The sequence below is a fragment of the Triturus cristatus genome, chromosome 3_1 (genome assembly GCF_964204655.1).
Source record: "Triturus cristatus chromosome 3_1, aTriCri1.1, whole genome shotgun sequence".
NCBI classification, from domain to species: Eukaryota; Metazoa; Chordata; class Amphibia; order Caudata; family Salamandridae; genus Triturus; species Triturus cristatus.
Window position 1 is genome coordinate 700,003,158 of NC_140583.1, and position 21,765 is coordinate 700,024,922.

Below are 21,765 nucleotides of genomic sequence, written 5' to 3' on the forward strand. Positions count from 1 at the left end.
CGATCTGCGTAGTGCAGGTTCGGTGGCACCACTTGCCGCCAGCCTTCAATATGAAAATACTCCTCACTAATCGAAGGGAGTGAGGTGGTGTGGTCGCTGTCATTAAGTTTTGGGTCACTGCATATGGAAATATGTCTGACTGATCAAAGAGAGTTTGCTGCTGTGGTGGCTGCCATGGACTTGGGGTCACTGCCATTCAGGACTCAGGACACAGTTACACATGTGGGATCGCCTTGTGTTAGTTGGCACCATGTGTCCAAAATTCAAATTGCGAGGTATGCTGCCCGCAGTGTAGACTGCTGAGTGTTCGTTTATACTTGAAAATGAATTTGGTGATTGTACTAAAGGTATAACTGATATACAAAATGTTCAAGAAGAAAGGATATTATGTTGATTTGAGGCCTGTAATAGTTACTTCCCTAGTGACTCTGTAGTTAATGAATGAAGAAATAATTTGCATTGGGAGCCCTAGTGAGTGCAGTGTAGGCATATGATGAAAAGATGAAATAAGTATAGAATACACTGACGAAGTGTTGTATTTTCTGAGTACAATCTTGTTAGAAATTAGCATTTAAAAATGGAATTGCAAGCTGTACTGCCTGCAGTGTAGACTGCTATTCCATTTTAGTTTTCATTTGAAGATTAATTTAGTCATTGTAGTAAAGCTATAACTGATATAAAAAAAAAGGTCTTGAAGCAAGGGTACTAAAAGGATAATATGTAGGGTGTAGGACTGTGATACTTGCCTACTGGAGTCAGTATTTGCATATGGAAATACCCCTCACTGATGAAAGGGAGTGTGGTGGTACGGAGTTGGGGTGTCTGCTAATCAGGACTCAGGACACAGTTACACATGTGGGATCGGCTTGTGTTGCACAGAGTTATTGGCACCACGTGTCGCCGCCGTTGCATATGGAAATATGTCTAACTGATCAAAGAGAGTATGCTGCTGTGGTTGCTGCCACGGACTTGGGGTCACTGCCATTCAGGACACTGTTACACATGTGGGATCGGCTTGTGTTAAAGAGGGTTAGTGGGACTACGTGTCGCTGGCCTTGCATATCGAAATATGCCTCAGTGATCGAAGGGATTGTGGTGCTGTGGTCGCTGACAGGGACTTGGGGTGACTGCCATTCAGGACTCAGGACACAGTTACACATGTGGGATCGACTTGTGTTGAACAGGGTTAGTGGTAGTACATCTACATTCCTAGTTTGAATTTTATAATGAGTACGTCGGCAATAAATATAAACATAGTTGGGATTTTCACTAGAAACTACTTTAAACTTTGTAATTTCTTTTTCAAACTTCACAACGATATTATCTTCCATTTGTTGATCAACACCTAGACATATCCAACTGTTATTTTCTGTACAGTTCTCTTGACTAGCAAAGAAACGTAAGTCTATATGATCACAAATTTGTTTTTATAACATTTACATTAAAACTCGATTTTGTGCCGCAGGAAAACCTAGACTTATCCAGATGGTTCCTGTTAACTTTGAATATAGACTTGCAGATGTCTATCGATCCGAACATGGGTAGGATCCAATTTCTCAATGTGAAAGTATCTTCAAACTGAAGCTGTACATTTTTTTCCTAAGTGTCTTCTCCTGTGAAATTTCTTCCCACATTTCTTTCAATTCTGTCTTCTCAGAGTTGGTAATATATAACGTGACATAGTGAGAAACAGCAATTGAGTTATGTGCATCATATTGTATGTTCATATTTGCATTTCACATCTTCAAAATCTCCGTATTGTAATCATTATTGTATTTCGAAGCTTGTTCTTTTTAAATTATAAGTATTTTTGGGTGATTTTCGAGTGATGGTATGTCTCATTGCTGACATAAAACTGTTCACTCTTCCTTTGGAAATTACTGGACGTGGAAAGGGAAATCGACAGTTTGTGTAAAATGTATCTTTTGCGTTCTGTTTTCGTCGGCAATACTTTCCACATTGATGACTTCGATATGCAAATACGCCACACTAATCGAAGGGAGTCTGGTGCTGTGGTCGCTGGCAAGTTGGGGTCACTGCCATTCAGGACTCAGGACACAGTTCCACATGTGGGATCGGCTTGTGTTGAAGACGGTTAGTGGTACCATTTGTCACTGGTTGCCCACAGTGTAGGGCAGAGGTAGCGGTGAGGTAGGGTCCACAGCCATGTGCATACGTTGGTGACCCAAACAAACCTTGCGTAGTACCGGTTCAGTGGCACAATGTGTCGCCGGTCTTCCATGTGTAAATACCCCTCAGTGATCGAAGGGAGTCTGGTGCTGTGGTTGCTGCCATTGAGGACTCAGGACACAGTTACACATGTGGGATCGGCTTGTGATGAAGACGGTTAGTGGTACCATTTGTCGCTGGTCGCCCACAGTGTAGGGCAGAGGTAGCGGTGAGCTAGGGTCCACAGCCACATGCATACGTTGGTGGCCCCACCAGCCTGCGTAGTGCAGGTTCAGTGGCACCACGTGTCGCCGGCCTTCCATATGGAAATGCCCCTCACTGATCAAAGGGAGTCTGGTGCTGTGGTCGCTGCCATTCAGGACTCAGGACACAGTTACACATGTGGGATCGGCTTGTGTTGAAGACAGTTAGTGGTACCATTTGTCTCCGGTCGCCCACAGTGTAGGGCAGGGGTAGCCATGAGCTAGGGTCCACAGCCACGTGCATACGTTGGTGTCCCAAACAAACCTTGCGTAGTACAGGTTGAGTGGCACCACGTGTCGCCGGTCTTCCATGTGGAAATACCCCTCGGTGATCGAAGGGAGTCTGGTGCTGTGGTCGCTGCTGTTGAGGACTTAGGACACAGTTACACATGTGGGATCGGCTTGTGTTGAAGACGGTTAGTAGTACCAATGGATGTATGACGTTACAACGCATGCTGTTACAACGCATGCTGTTACAACGAAAGTTTTACAACGCGAGTGCATTGACAACGCAGGACATTACAACGCAAGTCTTTACATCGACTTGCACTAGATGGCGTGCTAACATTAAAAAAGTGTAATTTACTATTCCAACTCCAGTCCACGTAACAGTAGGGAAGGTGTTGGGATAGTAAACTACACTATTTTTATTGTTAACACGCCATCTAGTGCAAGTCGATGTAAAGACTTGCGTTGTAATGTCCTGCGTTGTCAATGCACTCGCGTTGTAACAGTTTTGTTGTAATGGTAGTGCGTTGTAAAATTTGCGTTGTAAAGGTTGTTCCCCGTCCCAATTGTCGCCAGTTGCCCAATCAATCAATCATAGGCATTTGTATAGCGTACTGCTCACCCGGAGGGTCTCAAGGCGCTGGGGGGGGGGGGAACGCTACTGCTCGAACAGCCAGGTCTTGAGTTGCTTCCTGAAGGCGAGATGGTCTTGCGTTGTCCGGAGGTGGATGGGGAGGGAGTTCCATGTCTTGGCTGCCAGGTAGGAGAAGGATCTTCCTCCGGCGGTGGCTCTGCGGATGCGGGGGACGGTGGCAAGAGCGAGGCTGGCGGAGCGGAGCTGGCGGGTGGGCTTGTGGAAGGTCAGGCGGCTGTTGAGGAACTTGGGGCCCAGGTCATGGAGGGCCTTGTGTGCGTGGGTGAGGAGTCGGAACGTGATTCTTTTGTTGACGGGGAGCCAGTGCAGGTCTCTCAGGTGTCCGGAGATGTGGCTGTGTCGGGGGATGTCCAGGATGAGTCGTGCTGAGGCGTTCTGGATCCGTTGGAGTTTCTTCTGGAGTTTGGCGGCGGTGCTGGCGTAGAGGGCGTTCCCGTAGTCCAGCCGACTGGTGACGAGGGCCTGGGTGACTGTCTTCCTGGTCTCGGTGGGGATCCACCGGAAGATCTTTCGAAGCATGCGCAGGGTGTTGAAGCATGAAGACGAGACGGCGTTGACTTGTCTGGTCATCGAGAGGGAGGAGTCCAGGATGAAGCCTAGGTTGCGTGCGTGGTCCGTTGGCTTGGGGGTGGCTCCCAGGGCGGGGGGCCACCAGGAGTCGTCCCAGGCGGAGTGTGATGATCCCAGGATGAGGACCTCTGTCTTGTCTGAGTTCAGTTTCAGGCGGCTGTTCTTCATCCATTCGGCGACGTCTTTCATCCCTTCGTGTAGGCTGACTCTGGCGGCGTCCGGGTCGCTGGTGAGGGAGAGGATCAGCTGGGTGTCGTCGGCGTAGGTGATGATCTTGAGGTTGTGTTGACAGGCGATGGTTGCGAGGGGGCTCATGTAGACGTTGAAGAGGGTGGGGCTGAGCGATGACCCTTGTGGAACGCCGCAGATGACTTTGGTGGCCGCTGACCGGAACGGGGGAGGCGGACTCTCTGGGTTCTTCCGGTGAGGAATGAGGTGATCCACTCCAGGGCCTTCTCCTGGATGCCGGTGTTGTTCAGGCGCTGTACCAGGGTGCGGTGGCAGACAGTGTCGAACGCTGCGGAGAGGTCCAGGAGGATGAGGGCCGCAGTTTCCCCGTTGTCCATTAGGGATCTGATGTCGTCTGTGGCTGCGATGAGGGCGGTCTCTGTGCTGTGGTTGGCTCGGAAGCCGGATTGCGAGTGGTCGAGGGATCCGTTGGTCTCGAGGAAGGCAGCTAGCTGTCTGTTGACGGTCTTCTCGATGACTTTGGCAGGAAACGGGAGGAGCGAGATGGGGCGGTAGTTCTTGAGGTCGGAGGGGTCTGCAGTTGGTTTCTTCAGCAGGGCACTGATCTCGGCGTGTTTCCAGCACTCCGGGAAGGTGGCGGTGTTGAAGGAGGCGTTGATGATGTCGTGGAGGTGGGGTGCGATGATGTGGTCGGCCGTGTTGAAGATGTGGTGTGGGCAGGGGTCCGTAGGGGATCCGGAGTGGATGGTGTTCATTGTGCGTGTTGTGTCTTTGGTGCTGACTGGGGTCCAGGTGCGGAGGGTGGCGGTGGGGGGCATCGGTTCGGTGGTGGGGTTTGTGGTTGGTGGGCCGAAGCTGTTGTGAATGTTGACGATCTTGTTGTGGAAGAAGGCTGCGAGGGTGTCGCAGAGGTCTTGCGAGGGAGTGATGTCATTGTTTCCGGCGTCGGGGTTGGAGAGCTCTTTGATGATGCTGAAGAGTTCCTTGCTGTTGTGGGTGTTGTTGTCCAGTCGTTCCTTGAAGGCTGTCTTCTTTGTGGCGTGGATCAGTTGGTGGTGTTTGCGGGTGGCGTGTTTGAGGGCCGTCATGTTGTCTGTGGTCTGGTTGGTGCGCCAGGTGTTCTCCAGGGAGCGGCAGTTCTTCTTGGAGGTGATGAGCTCGTCGGTGAACCAGAAGGCTTTCTTGCTGCCGCGTCTGCTGGGGGGGTTCTTCTTCAGTGGTGCGAGGGCGTCTGCGCAGTTGGTGATCCACTGTGTGAGGTTGTTGGCGGCTTTGTTGGGGTCCGTTGAGCTGGTGGGGGGGTTCTGGCTGAGGAAGGTGGTGAGCTGGTCGCCGGTGATCTTGTTCCAGCTCCTGCGGGGGGCTTGTTGAGGGTGGTGGTGGGTCGTTGTTTTACTGAAGCTGAAGTGGACGCAGCTGTGGTCAGTCCACTGGAGATTGGTGGAGTGGCTGAAGGTGACGTATTTGCTGGATGAGAAGACTGGGTCAAGCGTGTGGCCGGCGTAGTTGGTGGGGGTGGTTACCAGTTGCTTGAGTCCGAGGTTGGCCAGGTTGTCCAGCAGAGCAGTGGTGTTGCGGTCCTTGTTGTCCTCCAGGTGGAAGTTGAGGTCCCCCAGGAGGATGTAGTCAGTGGAATTGATGGCGTGCGGGCTGATGAAGTCTGTGATGTCTTCGCTGAACTGTGTGCATGGTCCCGGTGGTCTGTAGACGAGGGTGCCTCTGAGCGTGGTCTTGGGGTCGGTGTGTATCTGGAAGTGGAGGTGTTCGGCGGAGGTGAAGGTGTCATCGGAGTTGGTCGTGATGCGGATGGTGTTCTTGTGGATGATGGCGATGCCTCCTCCTGTCTGGTTGACGCGGTCCTTCCTGGTGATTTTGTAGCCTTCCGGGACGGCGATGGCGACGTCGGGCGCTGAGGAGGCGTTCATCCAGGTTTCCGTCAGGAAGGCGATGTCTGGTGCTGTCGAGTCGAGGAGGTTCCATAGTTCGACGGCATGCCTGTGAACGGAGCGGGTGTTGAGCAGGATGCATATCAGGTGTTTGTTGCTGGGGCTCGGTTTAGCAGGTGCGGTGTTGGGTCGGAGGCTGGTGAAGCGGCAGGTCAGGCAGGTGAAGGGTCCATGGGTGCGTCTCGGGGTGGCTCGGTAGCAGGCGGTGTTTCGGCCGGCATTGAGTGCGTGGAGGGTTTTGGCGTCGTAGATGTGCAGGGTGTGCTGGCGAGGGCGAGGACCAGGGGGTCTGGCGCTGGGCGCGGTCCAGGCGCGGACGGACTTACCTTTGGCGCTCCTTCGGCGCTCAATCGGCGCTCCCGCTGCACGCGTCCGCTGCGCGGTCGCTCTGGGGGTGTCATAAGTAAGGAGCCGGGAGGGAGGAGCAGCTGGGTGGCGGGAGCGGGGCGGCGAATGGAATCACAGGGGGGCGGGGCCGCAGGGAGGAAGCGGCGGGAAATTTCAAGAAGCAGCGGGCAGCGGGAAATTCCCAGGAGCAGCGGGAAATTCCCAGGAGCAGCGGGCAGCGAGCGAAGGAATCTGCAGGCAGGAGGCGGCAGAGGCAGGCAGGAGCGGCAGCAGTGAGTGGGGCGACCAAGCCCTGTGTAGGGCAGAGGCTGCGGTCAGGATGAGCGCACAGGCACGTGGCGTTGAGTTGAGCTGCACCTGGAGTACTCAGCGTGTGCGCACCCTGCGATGAGACGTGGTCCCGGCGGGCCGCACTGGGAGCAATGTGTTTTGTCTAAAGAATTCTGTGTTGATAAGGCCACGTGGCGATGACTTGGGGTGCAGTGAGTTAGTAGCACCTGAAGCACACAGCGTGTGCGCACCTTGCGATGATGCGTGGTCTGGGTGGGCCGCACTGGGAGCAATGTGTCTTGCAAACTGCACTGCGATATCTGCAATCGCCCCTACATCTGAATTGTGAGCCGTGCTGTCCGTAGTGTAGATCGAAGGCAGTAGTCGGTACAGACATAAGTCTGCGGTGCTGTGCTGCTGGGTTCACAGGGGCCCTGTGTTGAGGAGGCCCGCGGTTATGGTGGCTGCCACGTGCCAGGGTGAGGGCTGCCGTTCTGACAGACTGGTTGGCCTTCCCACAAGTGAACCACGCCTAGGGCCTGGTCTATTTATTCATACTCCTACGCTGGAGTGGCGTACGTTGGAGCAGCCCACTCCCCTTTCGCTTCCGGGGGGGGACAACACAGCTATATGAATGAGATCTTACCCACACCCTGAGGTAACATGGTTGCGTCCACTGTGCACTACAGTACAAGTATCAATAGTGTATCTCCACATGGAGAGGTTTGTGCTTTGCATAGTGAGGTTTGTGCAGCAAATGAGCATTACACTTGGCATTGTGTGCTTTATCAGTGATGGGTGACTTGCCTCCTTCATATATAGTTGGTTGCTCATCTCCCAACATTCAGCTATTGTGTGGCTGAGGGGCATGGCGTTTTGGGAAGGTCCATTGTTCTGTTTTGTGCTGCCTCGTGGTGGTAGGGGGGTGGTCGGGGGGGAGGTTCTGGTGGTGGTGGGGCTGGGTGTTGTGGCGTTATTGGGTATCGGAGCTGCATGATCAGTAGCTGTATCATGTGTTGGTCTTTAAATGTGGCTGTGAGTTGGGTCGAAATAACGGAGTAGATACTCGACCTCCTTACACCAGTTAAAGGTTGATGTTAATTTGTTACTGCTAACTCGGCTTTTTGCCTGTTTTTTGGATCGCATTGCAGATTTGGCTGGTTGTTGAAAATATGGAGAAGAGGTGTTTTCATGGTTTTTTTTTGCACGGGAATGCCTACTGTGCATTTCATTAGCGTTAGATGTTGCTCTTGTTTGTGGCAATTTTGTTTGTGTAAGGTATTGATGGAAGAGTGGTGAGATTTGCAGTTTTCACCAAGTTGAGAATGGGATGATAATTAAAAAAACACAGAAAAAAGATAGGTTTAATGAACGTTATAAATAGAAATTAGCATTTAAAAACCTTTGAAATTCACTGAAAAAACCATAGGTTTCAGGCACGTTATAGTTAGAAATTAGCATTTAAAAAACATTTTTAAATTCATTGAAAAAACCATAGGTTTCAGGCACGTTATAGTTAGAAAGTAGCATATAAAAAACCTTAGAAATTCACTGATAAAAAACATAGGCTTCAGGGACGTTATAGTTAGGAATTAGCATTTAAAAAAAACCTTAGAAATTCACTGAAAAAACCATAGGTTTCAGGGATGTTATAGTTAGGAATTAGCATTTTAAAAAACCTTAGAAATTCACTGAAAAAATCATAGGTTTCTGGGATGCTATAGTTAGTTGGACATTTGACTCATATAAAACCAGAGAAATTTGCCTGTTATAGTTAGTTGAGCTAACTATAACTCGTGCACCCGCAATGCACTGCTGATGACGTCACATATTACATCACTCATGACATGGTCAGTGACATCACTGATGACATCACTGATGACATCTCAAATGACATCACTGATGACACCACTGATGACATCATCTACGTGAAAATAAAATGCACCTGATCAGACCCTAATATAACACTTGATACACCCAGTCTAAAATACAGACTATAATTTTCGAAACCGTGAACACACCAATACTAGTTAGTGCATATCCACTCTCTAATTTATAGGTCTACACACATACATTCATTCACCCATACACTCACTCATACATACAGTCAGCCATCAATACAGCATTATCATATCCAGTCACATATCTATACAGACACTCAGACACTGCCTCTCATTCTTAGAGTTATTCACACACCTAGTCAGTAATGGAAATAATCAAAAACACTTTCATTTACTCACCTGTATAGTTATACACATACCACGTCACTTATTTAAACATATACTAACACATACTTACACTCTAATACAATAACTAATACAAGGACACACTGATCCATACAGGCACTCTCACAATAACTCATTCTCACATATAGTCAATTATATAGTGCAACACTCATATATACTGCCTTTCACATATGTAGTTACTCACATGTACCATTGAGGCATCCATTCACTCACCGAGACACTCACACACACACTCACTCAGCCATACAGTCCTTCACAGATACAGACATGAACACATATACCTAGTGAATTAGCCACTCACACATCTATACAGAGAGTCACACCCCCCACCGACCCATGCAGACACAAAGGTACTCATACAGGTACTCAGACAAGCAATGAATAGCTCATATAGATCCTCATTTAGTTTCTTACCAAACCATGGAACTGCTTACACATCAACTAACATCCTAAACTGTGTGAATGTCTATATCAGTCGCTAACACATGCATTAAGCAAGACACCATTAATTAGTCACTTATACAGTTAGTGACACACCTACGTAATCATCCATGCTGAGTCTTATACACTCATTCATTATTTAATACACCTTGGCATATGTATATTTATAAAACATATTTAAACTTTACAGAAACACACATTCACTGGATTATGTCATCAGGGATGTCATCAGTGATGTCATTTGAGATGTCATCAGTGATGTCATCAGTGATGTCACTGACCATGTCATGAGTGATGTAATATGTGACGTCATCAGCAGTGCATTGCGGGGGCGCGGGTTATAGTTAGCTCAACTAACTATAACAGGCAAATTTCTCTGGTTTTATATGGGTCAAATGTCCAACTAACTATAACGTCCCTGAAACCTATGTTTTTTTTCAGTGAATTTCTAAGGTTGTTTTAAAATCCTAATTCCTAACTATAACGTCCCTGAAACCTATGGTTTTTTCAGTGAAAAAAAATACATATATATATATATATATATCCAAACAAAACTCCTCCAAGCAGAAGAAGCAGAGGCCACACAGGGGAATCCTTCAGAAGCTCTTTATTGGACCATCAGGGCATAATGCATTTCGGCGTGGGGTGTGCCTTCATCAGATGCCCTTCTCATTGGAAGATCACCGACACCCTCCTTTTGAACTACTGCGATCCTTCCCCTGGGTGGGGAAGTCAGCTGGCTCCTCCTTACAGATTGCTTACAGCTGCAGTCCGATGTCTGAAGACTGCAGCCCCCAGAATGCATCTTGGTAGTAAGTACCAGTGGCGGAGTCCTTGCTCAATGAGTGCTGAAATATCGGGCAAAAGGGAGGTTTTTAAGTTGTTAAAGGTGAGTCCAGGGTTCAACGGCTTCCTCGGGTCCCCATAACGCCCCAACCTCACCATCCAAATGTCAACAGGGCAGGGGCAATGGTAACAATGTGCCAAAGTCCTTCGTGCAGTCACAAACTGCAAAGCAGCCGCCCTTGTGTAGTTTGGCTTTAGAGGCAGACCTGAACCAATCCGATATATCGGAAAAGAAAAAACTGCTACAGGAGCGGGTCCAGTGATGTTCTGACCACTTTACCTTTACAGTGCAGTACACTACAGTAGACTACAGTAAAGTGGTAAACTGACAACTTTATATACCATGTGAACAAGACCTAGATGGTGTAGCTCTTTAACTTACTCTCGGACGCTGAGAGTGACCGGTCTTTTGAATGCATATATATATCTTTTTTGCATTTTTGATAGATGAAATAATGAAAAAAATGCAAAAAAGATATATATATGTATTCAAAAGACCAGTCACTCTCAGTATCTGAGAGTAAGTTAAAGAGCTGCACCATCTGAAAATCTGGCACAAAATGTTTATTTCAACAAATCATCCATGACGTGTTTTGACCCAAACAGGGTCTTGTTCACATGGTATATAAACTGGTCAGTTTACCACTTTACTCTAGTCTCCTTTAGTGTACTGCACTGTAAAGGTAAAGTGGTCTGTTGACCACTTTATATACCATGTGAACAAGATCCTGATAGGGTCAAAATGCATCATGGCTGGTTTGATTAAATAAAACTTTTGCGCTGGATTTTCAGATGGTGTGGCTCATTAACACACTTGGACACTGAGAGTGTGTGGTCTTTTGGATATACTAGAAGGGACGCTTCGGCACACGAGCCCAGACTCGTGAGGCAGGGCGTCCTTTTGGCAGCACATATGGAATAATATATATATATGTATATATTTATATAAAGTTAATTTATCTTTACTCTTTTTTGTCAGGTTTATTGCAACGTGACAATCCTGAAATTGTTACAGCTGCCAAGACCGCACAGGCTATCCGCACTGTGGTGAACTGCATTAAAGAAACTCTTCAGGGACTGAAGGCAGGAGGAATAGTAGATCAGTTTCAAGGAAACAAATTAAACGAGGTAACTGCATAATTATTTTAACAATTAACTTAACGTATGACCGTTTTTGCTTTAGAAAATGTGCATCCAGTGTATTACAGCAAATTCTGTTGACATAAATAGGTTCACCACAACAGAGGACACATTGGCTCACATTCATATTTGCTTGTGACGTAATCAATTCATACAAAATTCAAACCGTCTTAAATTTGAGGATTATCAAAATAATGCTGGTTTTCAGGCAAAATAATCCGTTATATGTTGAACTTTACTTGAAGTAATCTGTTATCTGTGTGCAGTATAGCAGCTAGGATGACTGTTTCCATTCCTGCCTGCTGCTTCCTTCAAGACGAGCATACATTTTAGGACTTGTGAAACACCAAAGATTTTTTTAGGTCTGTCGATAGCCAAGGCCTTTTAAGTTTATTAAAATTATATGTGTAATATACTTAAGTAGAGGGGCTTTTAGCATCTCTCTCCATCCATTTGTCAGTTGTTGTGTCATTCACATTTTGCTTCCCTCACTACAGCATACAGTATAGGGCAAGGGGCAGCCTACATCAGCCACTGTTTAACTTCACTTTGAGTGACTGGATTTTGCTCACAATGTGCATATTAGCATACAAGGTAGTTCCCGTCAGTGCCAGTATTTTTGTTTTACTGTATAATTATTACTTTAGTTTTGCCTTTGTGTTAAAAGCCTGAGGTGAAAGCAAGCCACATTATACCAGTGTGAGCACAGGTCATATTCAACACTTTATCAGTTTCTGCTTTCTGTCATGGTTGTTGTAAATTCCTTTTGACGTGCCCTTTATTTACTTATCTGACTGCTGTTATTTCACAGCATAAAGTTTGTGTCAATTTGAAACTGTTCTGTATTAGGTTATCCTCTTTTTACTATGCATGCAGTACACAAACTAAAGGCTTCAATATTTGCTTCAGAACTTATTTACTCCTGACTCAATTTCACCGATCGTTCTTTTATAAATTTTGCCCAGGAAGAAAGCCATCCTTTATAGTGTTTAATTTACATTTGTGAAATTTTTTTATTTATTTAATTTTTCCTTCCTTCTTTCTTTCCTTCTTCCATCCTTCTTTCTTTGGTTCTTTCCTTCTTTCTCTCTTGCCCTATTTAATTCCTTCATTCCTTTCTTCTTGCCATCTTCTTTGTTTTGTTCTTTTTTTGTCTTTCTTACTTTCTTTCCTTTCTGTGTTTGTTCTTTCCATACTTTCTTTCGTTGTTTCATTCTTTTTCTTTCCTTCTTTTCTTTCTTCTTTCCTTCTTGCTTTCTTTACCTTTTCTTGCTTTCTTTCCTTTTTTTTCTTTTCCATGGTCTCTTCTTTACTTATTTTTCGTTCCATTTCTTTCTTTTCCATTTTTCTTTCCTTCTCTTCTACCTTCCTATTTTCTTTCCGTCTTTTCTTCTATTTTCCTTTCTTTTTCCATACTTTCTTTTTCTTTCTTTCTTCAATGTTTTTTTCTTTCCTTTTCTTACTTCCCTTCCTTCCTCCTATCCTTCTTTCTTGCATTCCTCCCTCCCTTCTTTTTCTATTCATTTTCACATAGCAGCAAGTAGTACAGTTATTCAGCAGGAAAAGATAAGTAATCATATAAACGAAACAATGTAGCGCTTTACAGCATAATTATAACTCAAGTGACTTTTCAGTCCGTGTCAACCAGTATAATGATCGTCCGCACACTCCCATAATAACCGTTAGTGCAATCCCGCAAGAGTAGTACCAGGATCAAATGTTTTGTAAATAGAACAAATAGACTTTCAAACAATCCAGCCACCCTCCCTACTGACAGTTCCATGATTAGCAAAAGAGAAAGGAAAGACATCTTAAGGATAGGATACATTGTCATGGGTTCTATTGACTAGGGGTGGGCGGAATTTGCGTAGTTGCCCTACGCAAATTATCACGAAATTGTTAAAAATCTCTGCGAGCACGCGGAACTTTCGCGAAGACACGGAGATTGCTTTTCCCGCCCGTTCACGATGTGTTTTTGCGGCCCCGCGGGTAAATATTTCTCTAACTTACCCATGCTGTCGCTAATGGGCGCGGCTATCTTGCTCGCGATGCTTATTTCCTGTTCCGAGTCGAATGGCGTGTTCGCGATCGCAAACTCTCGCGGGATAGCGCGACCGGCTACCAACAATCCAACATCTCGTGGCGCATGCGAACGGATAGGAAAACTCATCGGCGATCGCAGGGATCCGGTAAGCTGCTACCGCGCGCGCACGTGAGAATGCATTTTTAAAGCGCAAACAAGTAAATACTTCCGCTTTCGCAGCGGATCGCGGAAGTTTTGACATCTCCGCATTCTCCGCGGAACGCGGAGATGCCAAAACTTCGCAACTTCCGCGAGCGGAACGGAAATTTACACCCAGGCCTACTATTTACATAGCCTCTGTTATACAAAAATTCCTATAGAGAGATACCGTACAGAGTAATACAGGAAACTCTACTATGCATGCGTTCAAAAATGATTCAATAATAGATACAATCAGGCACATGTATTCCCAGGAGTGAGGGCATCAGTTGCTTTAAAAGATTCCAATACAGTGTCCCAACTCATGGCTATGGGAATTTTCTGTAGACCCTTGCTTTCTTCAGTGCGAATGGCCACACTGTCCGCTTGTCCTCATTTAAGCACTTAGGGGCATATGCATCAACATTAGCATTTGCGATTCCTTATTAGCGAAAAATAAGGAATCGCTAATAAGGAATAGCAAAAGGCTATGCATGTAGGAATCGCTATTCAAATAGCGATTCCTTAACATTCCTTATTACCGAATCGGTAATACCGAATCGGTAATAAGGAATACCTACCCATTCATTCCTATGGGCTTGGAGGCCCATAGGAATGAATGTAAAGCCATTCTGTATTAGCGATTCGGTATTACCGAATCGCTAATAGCTGGAGCACTTTCAAGGGTGCCAGGGTGTCAAAAGGACACCCTGTTGCACCCCTGAAAATGATATGTGCACATATGTTGCACACACACATGCTCTAAGGGCATGTGTGTGCGCAACATGACACTTTGAAAAATGCACAAAAGTGCATTTTTCAAAGTTTTTGCATATTACCATGCAGTTCATCTTCATGGTAATTTGCTCCCCTTATTAGCGAAATCGCTAATTTTTTAACTTTGATGCATTGCATTTAAGGAATCTCACTTTGGGATTCCTTAAATGCAATCGCTATTTAAGGAATCGGTATTTAAGGAATCCCTATTTAAAGAATCGGTATTTAAGGATTCCTTAAATACCGATTTCTGCTTTTGGGTTGATGCATTGGGATTGGGTATTTTTTACTTAATACTGGGAGCTAATAAGGAATCGGTATTTTACCGACTGGATTTTGGCTTGATGCATAAGGGTGTTAGTCTTTCCAGCCTAGGAAAGTAGGAGCTGTTGCAGATTTCCATCTCCTACTTATATCCCGTTTGCCCAACAATAAGGCCAAATCCATAAATTTAGCATGAACCTCGCTGCCTTTCCATCGTTTATATAGCCCAAGGATACAAACTTCCAGCGTGTAAAGCCCCATGTCGTCCAGTATCTCTGTCAACAGTTGCGCTATCCCCTCCCAGTACCCTCGTAGTTTGTTGCAGGTCCACAACATATGTAACAAGTCAACAGCTTGGTCAGAGCATCTGGGACATAGTGCATTGGCATTTGGCATCAGGATATATGATGTGTATGTTATGCAGTGTTAAATATGCCCACTGGGCTACCATATATTGGATAAACTTAAAACGAGTATTGCGTGTCACTCGTTTTGGATATTCCAATATATCAGCTCATTTCTTGTCTAGTAAAGGTCTATTGAGGTCTCGGTCCCATTTACTGCACTCTGCAGTTAGCGGGGACGGTTGGTGTGTATGAAACCAATGACAAAACCAGCACGTTAGGTGACTACCTGTTCCCATGAGATACATTAAATGAACAAGTTCATTTGTTGGGGGTTCTGTTCCCTGAGGAGTCAATTTTTTCTTAACATAAGCTGTTATGCTAGCATGGGTTAAGTGTTTCTGATACGCCCCGTTGTTAACAAAATCATTATGCGTCAATAATGTTCCATCGCCAAATAGGTCGCCTATCGTGTCCACCCCTGCTTGCGTCCAGGGTTCCAACTGTCAAGCAGTTAATGTTCCAGTGTTAGAGGGGATGCCCAATATGGTATATTGTTTGCGTATGCAGGAACTTCTGCAATATATCGTAGCGCCCACGTCCAGTGATCTAGTGCTATCCTGAGCAGTTTGTGAGACGTAGGGGGACATAACCTTCGGGCCCAGCAAGTGGTGTAGCCTGCCCTGTGTAAGCATTTGCGGAGTGTATGCAATATTACCTAAATTTCAGCCAGCTAACCAATATGATAGCCATTGTAGTTGTGCGGCAAGGCAGTAGACCTAGAAGTCGGGTTCTCCTAGTCCTCCTGCATTAGATAAGAGCTGTAATTTCTTTAAGGCCAACCGCCGGCGTCCTGTGCCCCATATTAAACTAGTCAATAACGTATTCAGGGTTTGAAAAATAGCGGCAGGAAACCGTACTGGCAAGTTTGTAAAGAAGTAAAGCAGCCGCAGCATCATTACCATCTTTGAGATAGCAAACCCGCCTGCAACTGAAAGAGGTAGGGACGACCTGAATGCTACTTGTGCCCTCAATGAGTTAATCGCTTTCTGGAGGTTCCCATCAATAATATCTTGTGGGGCCCTGTATACTTGTATTCCTAGGAATGGAAAAGTGGTAGGGGCTAATGCTATATGCCTATTACTGAAAGGGATGACTGATGTATCTACATTGTCCTTTTCTTTTTTTTTTGTCCTCATTTGCCTCTAATAAACACCATTCCACTTGCACATTTGGATGGAGTGTCCTACCCTTATGTGCTGGAAGGAAGAGAAATAAGACTTTTTTGGGGGGGTTACAAACTTTGCAGCCCTTGGATTCAACCACCCTCTTCTACAGTTCACTTTTTCTCTTTCCACCCGCTCCCATTTATCTGGAGAAGAGTCGGAAAAAAGACAAAAGGGCCAGTCGAGGCAGAGAAGGCTTAATCATCAGACCTCCAGTTTTTGTTTACTCAGCCTTGTTGCTCACACCAACTAAGCATGGGAAGCCAAAAGTCGTGGTTCGTAAATCCCAACCTATCCAGTCTAGCAATATGCTTTACAGAGTGGATCCACTCATCAAAGCTAGGAGGAGCCACGGCCACCCATTGTTTACATATTTCCCTGCGAGCCAATAGCACACAGTAAAAGGCCAACCGTGCCTGGTTCCTAGTAGTTTCCACCATGGGATGCACACATCCGAAAATGACAAGCATGATGCTTACCTTGATGTTAATCTCCAGCATAGTAGACAAGGCCCTACTCACGTCTTTCCAGAATTTCTGGATCTCTGAACAATCCAAAAACATATGTACATCATCCTCTCTCCTACTGTTGCACTTCGAGCAGGCTACTTCACCTCCTCTCCCAAACTTTGATAATTTCTGGAGGGGCCAATAGGCTCTTTCAATGGAGAAAATATGACTTCTTTTCAGGTATGCTGGTTTGACTATTTTAAATAACATGGACATAGATACTTGCCATTGATGTTCCAGCGATGCCTCGGCAAGCATCTTCCCCACAGTTCCGTTGGCAGTATAAAAGCTCCATCCTCCAGTTCAACCATCTTCTTCTTGGCTACTGTCTCTTGCATTAGTCGATCTTCAAGCTCGTTTTGATCCCTTATTATTGTTTCCGGGGCTTGGTACCAGCTCCGCATCTGAAGGTATTTGAATCTGGATATTTTATGGTCTGTTCGTTGTTTACACATTTCCCAAGTAATCAAATGACCATCTTGAATTATATGCTTCCAACATGTAAAACCTGCTTTTAATAATGGTGCTGCAAGTGCATTTTTTGTCCATTCGGGAGAGCCGGGTGAGTCCCAGATTGGAGCCCATAGGCTATGATATGGAATTTTTAAAACTTTTCTTATCTTGTACCAGGTCTCCGCCAGACCCCTCAAGATCTTTAGTCTAACTTTTTTTAAATACTTGAGGTCTGCATATTTAAACAAAAGCCTTGTTTACCCCCTGCATTCAGGCTCGACATCACGCCAACAGGTCCCCAATCTCAGATGGTTTTGGTGTGTTAAACAACATTCTCCCGTTCTTCAATAAAAAGTCCCATGAGTAAAACAACAAATCTGGCAGCGCTAAACCTCCTTTATCCAGTATTGGGGTATCTTTCATAGATTCACATGCCTGAATCATTCCCCGTCGCGGGAGTCCCGCGGTAAATAAATAATAGTAGGCTAAAAGAAAAAAGCAGAAGACCTAAATCTTAGTAGCCTATCTACATCCTTATAGTACAAAGAACCAAAAGTCAGCTCCAACCAATCAGCTACCAGCACCCTCTAGAACACTCAGCAGAGGCAGTTCTCCTCAGATTTTCACCGCATGTCGTGTGGAAGGGAGTCTCCCTGAGTGCCACTCAGTTTCTTCTCTTCAATTCTTCAGAATGTCTGACAGACAAGCTCTGTTCAAACCCTGCAGGACCTGTGAAGAAGAGGGTCCATGTTGATGACCAGCATAATGACTGCATTTATTGCCTTTATCCTAAACATGAGGCAAAGGATTGCAAGAACTGCCGTACTTTTCCTACCAAGACCCTGTCAACATCTAGAGGGAAGGAAGGTAGCAGTATAAGACGTGCAAATGAAGGAATGCGCTCAGTGAAAATACGAGGAGCACTGGAGGTAGTACGGAGGAAGCAAAAATTGCAAACCAGGTCGGCCTCTGCTGATGAGGACAATGATAACGACTATGTTGCAAAGGGGTCTTTAATGGAGAAGTCTGGCATGAAGGAGACAGGTATAATAGCACAGTGCCTTGATAGAACTACAAATTGTGAAAAAATAAAAAGGGTAGGGAAGACAGACTTTTTGAAGAACCCGGTTGATGTACTGCTCACATATCGAAAAGACTTGCATAGTAGAGAGCTATAAAGCCCGATTCAACCATAGGCAACGGGGCCTTCCAAATCGGCCCCCAGTAAAATCATGAGCAAAAAAGAGGAATTGAAATCTTGCTCTCCCATGGGGGGGGGGATAAACATTAAAAGAAACGTTAAAAAAACGCTCGTTTAACTGGGAAACCTGGCATCTAAGTAGTGACCGGCTACGTGAGAAGGAAAGTCCCGCTACAGTGGCCCAGCAAAGAGGGGCGCCAGTCATTCAGGAAGTAGGTGTTAATTGCAATCCACAAATAAACTTGGAGCCGCCTAATAGTAGTAAGGCACAAGTAGGGCATAAGGAAGTAATGACTCAGACTTGTTTGGTAAAAGAGATCCAGATTCAAGTTGAGGTACACCAACAAGTAGACAACGAGAGGGTATACATGATTAATTTGGACGAATTAGATGACTTAGAAGGAATAGATCCTGTTTGGAAATTAAAATTGGAAACTGAGTTAACGGAGGTATTGGACACTGTTGGGGGTATTGCAGTACCTGTGGCGATAGAGGAGCCTCCAGAAAAAGTATATGAATCATTGGACGATCTAATTCATGAACTACCCCTTGACCTATTTCAGAGAAATTATGATATTGGAGATAATACAACACCAGTAAAAATAGAAGCTCAAACTGAAATTAAACATGAGTTACTACAGAGAGAGGACAGGGTTGAGGTAAATGAACTATCAGGGGCTCAAATTGTTTGGTCCCCTGTAATGGGCTCTCCAGCTGATGATATGCAAGTTGGATCTCCAAGTAGAGAATCATTGGGGGAAAAAGGCATGAATAACAACACTTGGGGGATTTTACTTAATTCATTTCAATCAGTGGTCAATGCATTGACATATCAGTCAAGTAAATTGGATATCCAGGTGGAACTTTTAAATACAATGGCGTTATATATTACAGCGATTGATACAAAAATTGGGGCATTGAATCAGCTGATCCAAAGGGCGCAGGCAGAAGCACAGGTGAAGGTATTGCCTGAGAAAACTTGTGAATGTAGCCCAGTATTGGAGAAACTGTCCTCGTTGCCTGGGTTGCTGGAACAGATTCTGGCAGAAATAAAGGGGCAATTACAATCTGGTAAAGAAGGGATGAGCCCAGTGGGTCAAAGAGTTAACAACAATGAGAAAGCAGAGGGAAATAAGCTTGCTGGAGTCAGCGAACTAGTAAAGGGGAGACTTGGGGGAGAAATTTCAAGTTTAGAGAAGATACAGCTGAGGAACAACGTAGACATAACACAGGGGAGTTATCCAGGAAAAAACGTAGACAGATAGGATTGGGCCTGTTGAGCAGAGAGTCCTAGAACCATCACCTCAAGGGGAAGCAGTCAAGATATTTAAGCTCTCAAAGAGACAGAGAAAAAGACTTAGGAAAAGCAACAATAAAAAAGAGGTAGAGAAAAGTCCAGGTTTCCAAGGGATGGTGTATCCTATAATTCGCCCAAAATTAGGAAAACAAGTGGCACCTCCGGAACAAGAAAAGAGTGATGGCAAGGTAAGGGAAAATAATGCGGAGAAGGGAAATGAGAATATACCAGCTAGTACGAAAAGGAAAAGGAGGATAGAGAACGGAAGGACAACTGGAAGAGAACCAACAGGGATTAGACCAGGCCAAAACAGTAAAAGATGAACATATAAACCAAATTAAAACAGTTAAGATGGAGGAGCCCTTGGAAACATTGCTCAAAGCTCCGGAAGTAGAGAAAGGCTGGGAGGAGAAAGATGTAATGGAGAACAGAATGCAACAAGTATGTGAACAATCACTAAGGAATGATTATGAGCCCCAAGGCAGAGGCAATGACTGCAGGATGAACGTCAATTGGGAAAGATCGACTGAAATGAAACAGGGCAGGTTAAGAATATTCAGCTTGAAATAGTCTGCACGATTCAGCAGGGTCAAAAGGATAGGTCAATTCGGCACAGCTCGCCTAGTATTCATTGCAGAATGATATTTGTACCAAAAAATAAATCTAGGGGTCAATTTTATCGAATAAATAGAGGGTCTAAGATTCGAATGACGAAGAAAATAGAGGCTTTACAACACATAGAGTCTACGGATATACATTCAGTTACCTTTGTAAGTAACCCGATGTGGGGAGGTGAGGAATCGACAATGATCACATGGGCGTCTGCTGAGGTAGTGGACCAATTATGGGCGAAAAAAGAGAAATTTGAAACATGGGGTATTGAGATGATAAGGGAAAAGGAGGAACCCTATCCCCAGTTTCTAAAGCCGAAGGGTGGAGAAAATCTGTTTAAGAGAGTTGAGGAAGCAAGTGGTAGAAGAAGACAGAAACTAACGAAAAGGCCACAAATGGGCAATAAAAATCAGAAGTTGGGTATAACGACGATCCTGAAAGGGGCAAGGAGTAGCTCAATTACCCCTTTAAGGGACAATATAACCCTTCAGGCAGATAACCACATGGACGCCAGGGGGAGCGAAACTCTTCACTCGAAACTGGACTGGTCCTGGCTATCAAGTGCCTTGAATAACAGGACAGGCAAAGACTTAAGATACAGACAGGATAATAACCGTTTCGTAGACCACAGAAATAAAGGTGACACCAGCTCATGGATTATAGAGGGTCTGACAGCAAATGTAGACATCTGCTCGTGGAACATAGAGGGTCTTGCAGCAAAGGTGGACGATCATGAATTTCTAACATACATTGGAAGGTTTCAGATACTCCTCTTTCAAGAAACATGGGCACAGGAGGAAATTAAGTTACCGGCATACCTATGTTATAGCAAGCCAGCAATTAAAACAAAATTGAAGGGGCGAGCAGCAGGAAGTTTGGCCTTATATGTTACAGTGGCTTTAAAAATAAAGATCGAAGAAGAGGAAATTGAACATTCGAACATTCAAGTAATTAAGGTCTGGCCTCTTAGCAAAGGAAATAAAACTCCTTTGATGATAATAAATGTATATATGCATCCCCTTGGTAGCAAGAAAAAAGAAACAATAGAGAAAATATTGAGCCTATTGTCAACACTAAGCATGACGAATCCAGTTCCTTGGATCATCTTGACAGGGGATTTTAACATGAATTTCTTGCAGGTGGCGCCTATGAATCAAATATTGAAAGTGATTGACCAAATTTGGCACATCCCAGCAACCGATGCAATTAAACAATGATCTGACAGAATGGGCCACGGAAACGGTGAGAAATCTGGCCTTCGAGTTCTGAATGGCCGAGTGGATCCGGACATTCCAGCTCAGGTGACCCATTTTGCAGCACAAAGCTGTTATTGATTACACCTTAGTGTCCCTCCCATTATACCAATCAATAATAAGCTATAATCTGGAAAATCGTCTGGAAAGTGATCACCAGCCACAAATGATCAGCCTCAATCTACACATTACCCGAATCGAACAAAGCGCCCCGGAGTTAGGGGAGCCTATTGGTCTGAACTATAGAAGGTTAAACTGGACAGTAAATAATATACAAATTATCGAACAGCAAGCAAG

General features: G+C 45.2%; 1 protein-coding gene across 1 annotated transcript in view; it reads left to right on the forward strand.

Annotated features, from left to right (window-relative positions):
• LOC146860813 (sperm-specific sodium:proton exchanger-like) overlaps positions 1 to 21,765 on the forward strand; it is a 4,738,575-nt gene that overhangs the window by 3,749,855 nt on the left and 966,955 nt on the right. Inside the window, exon 16 of the mRNA XM_085646173.1 lies at positions 11,151 to 11,299. Within this exon, the coding sequence (XP_085502299.1) occupies positions 11,151 to 11,299 (149 nt within the window). The remainder of the gene's footprint in view (positions 1 to 11,150; positions 11,300 to 21,765) is intronic.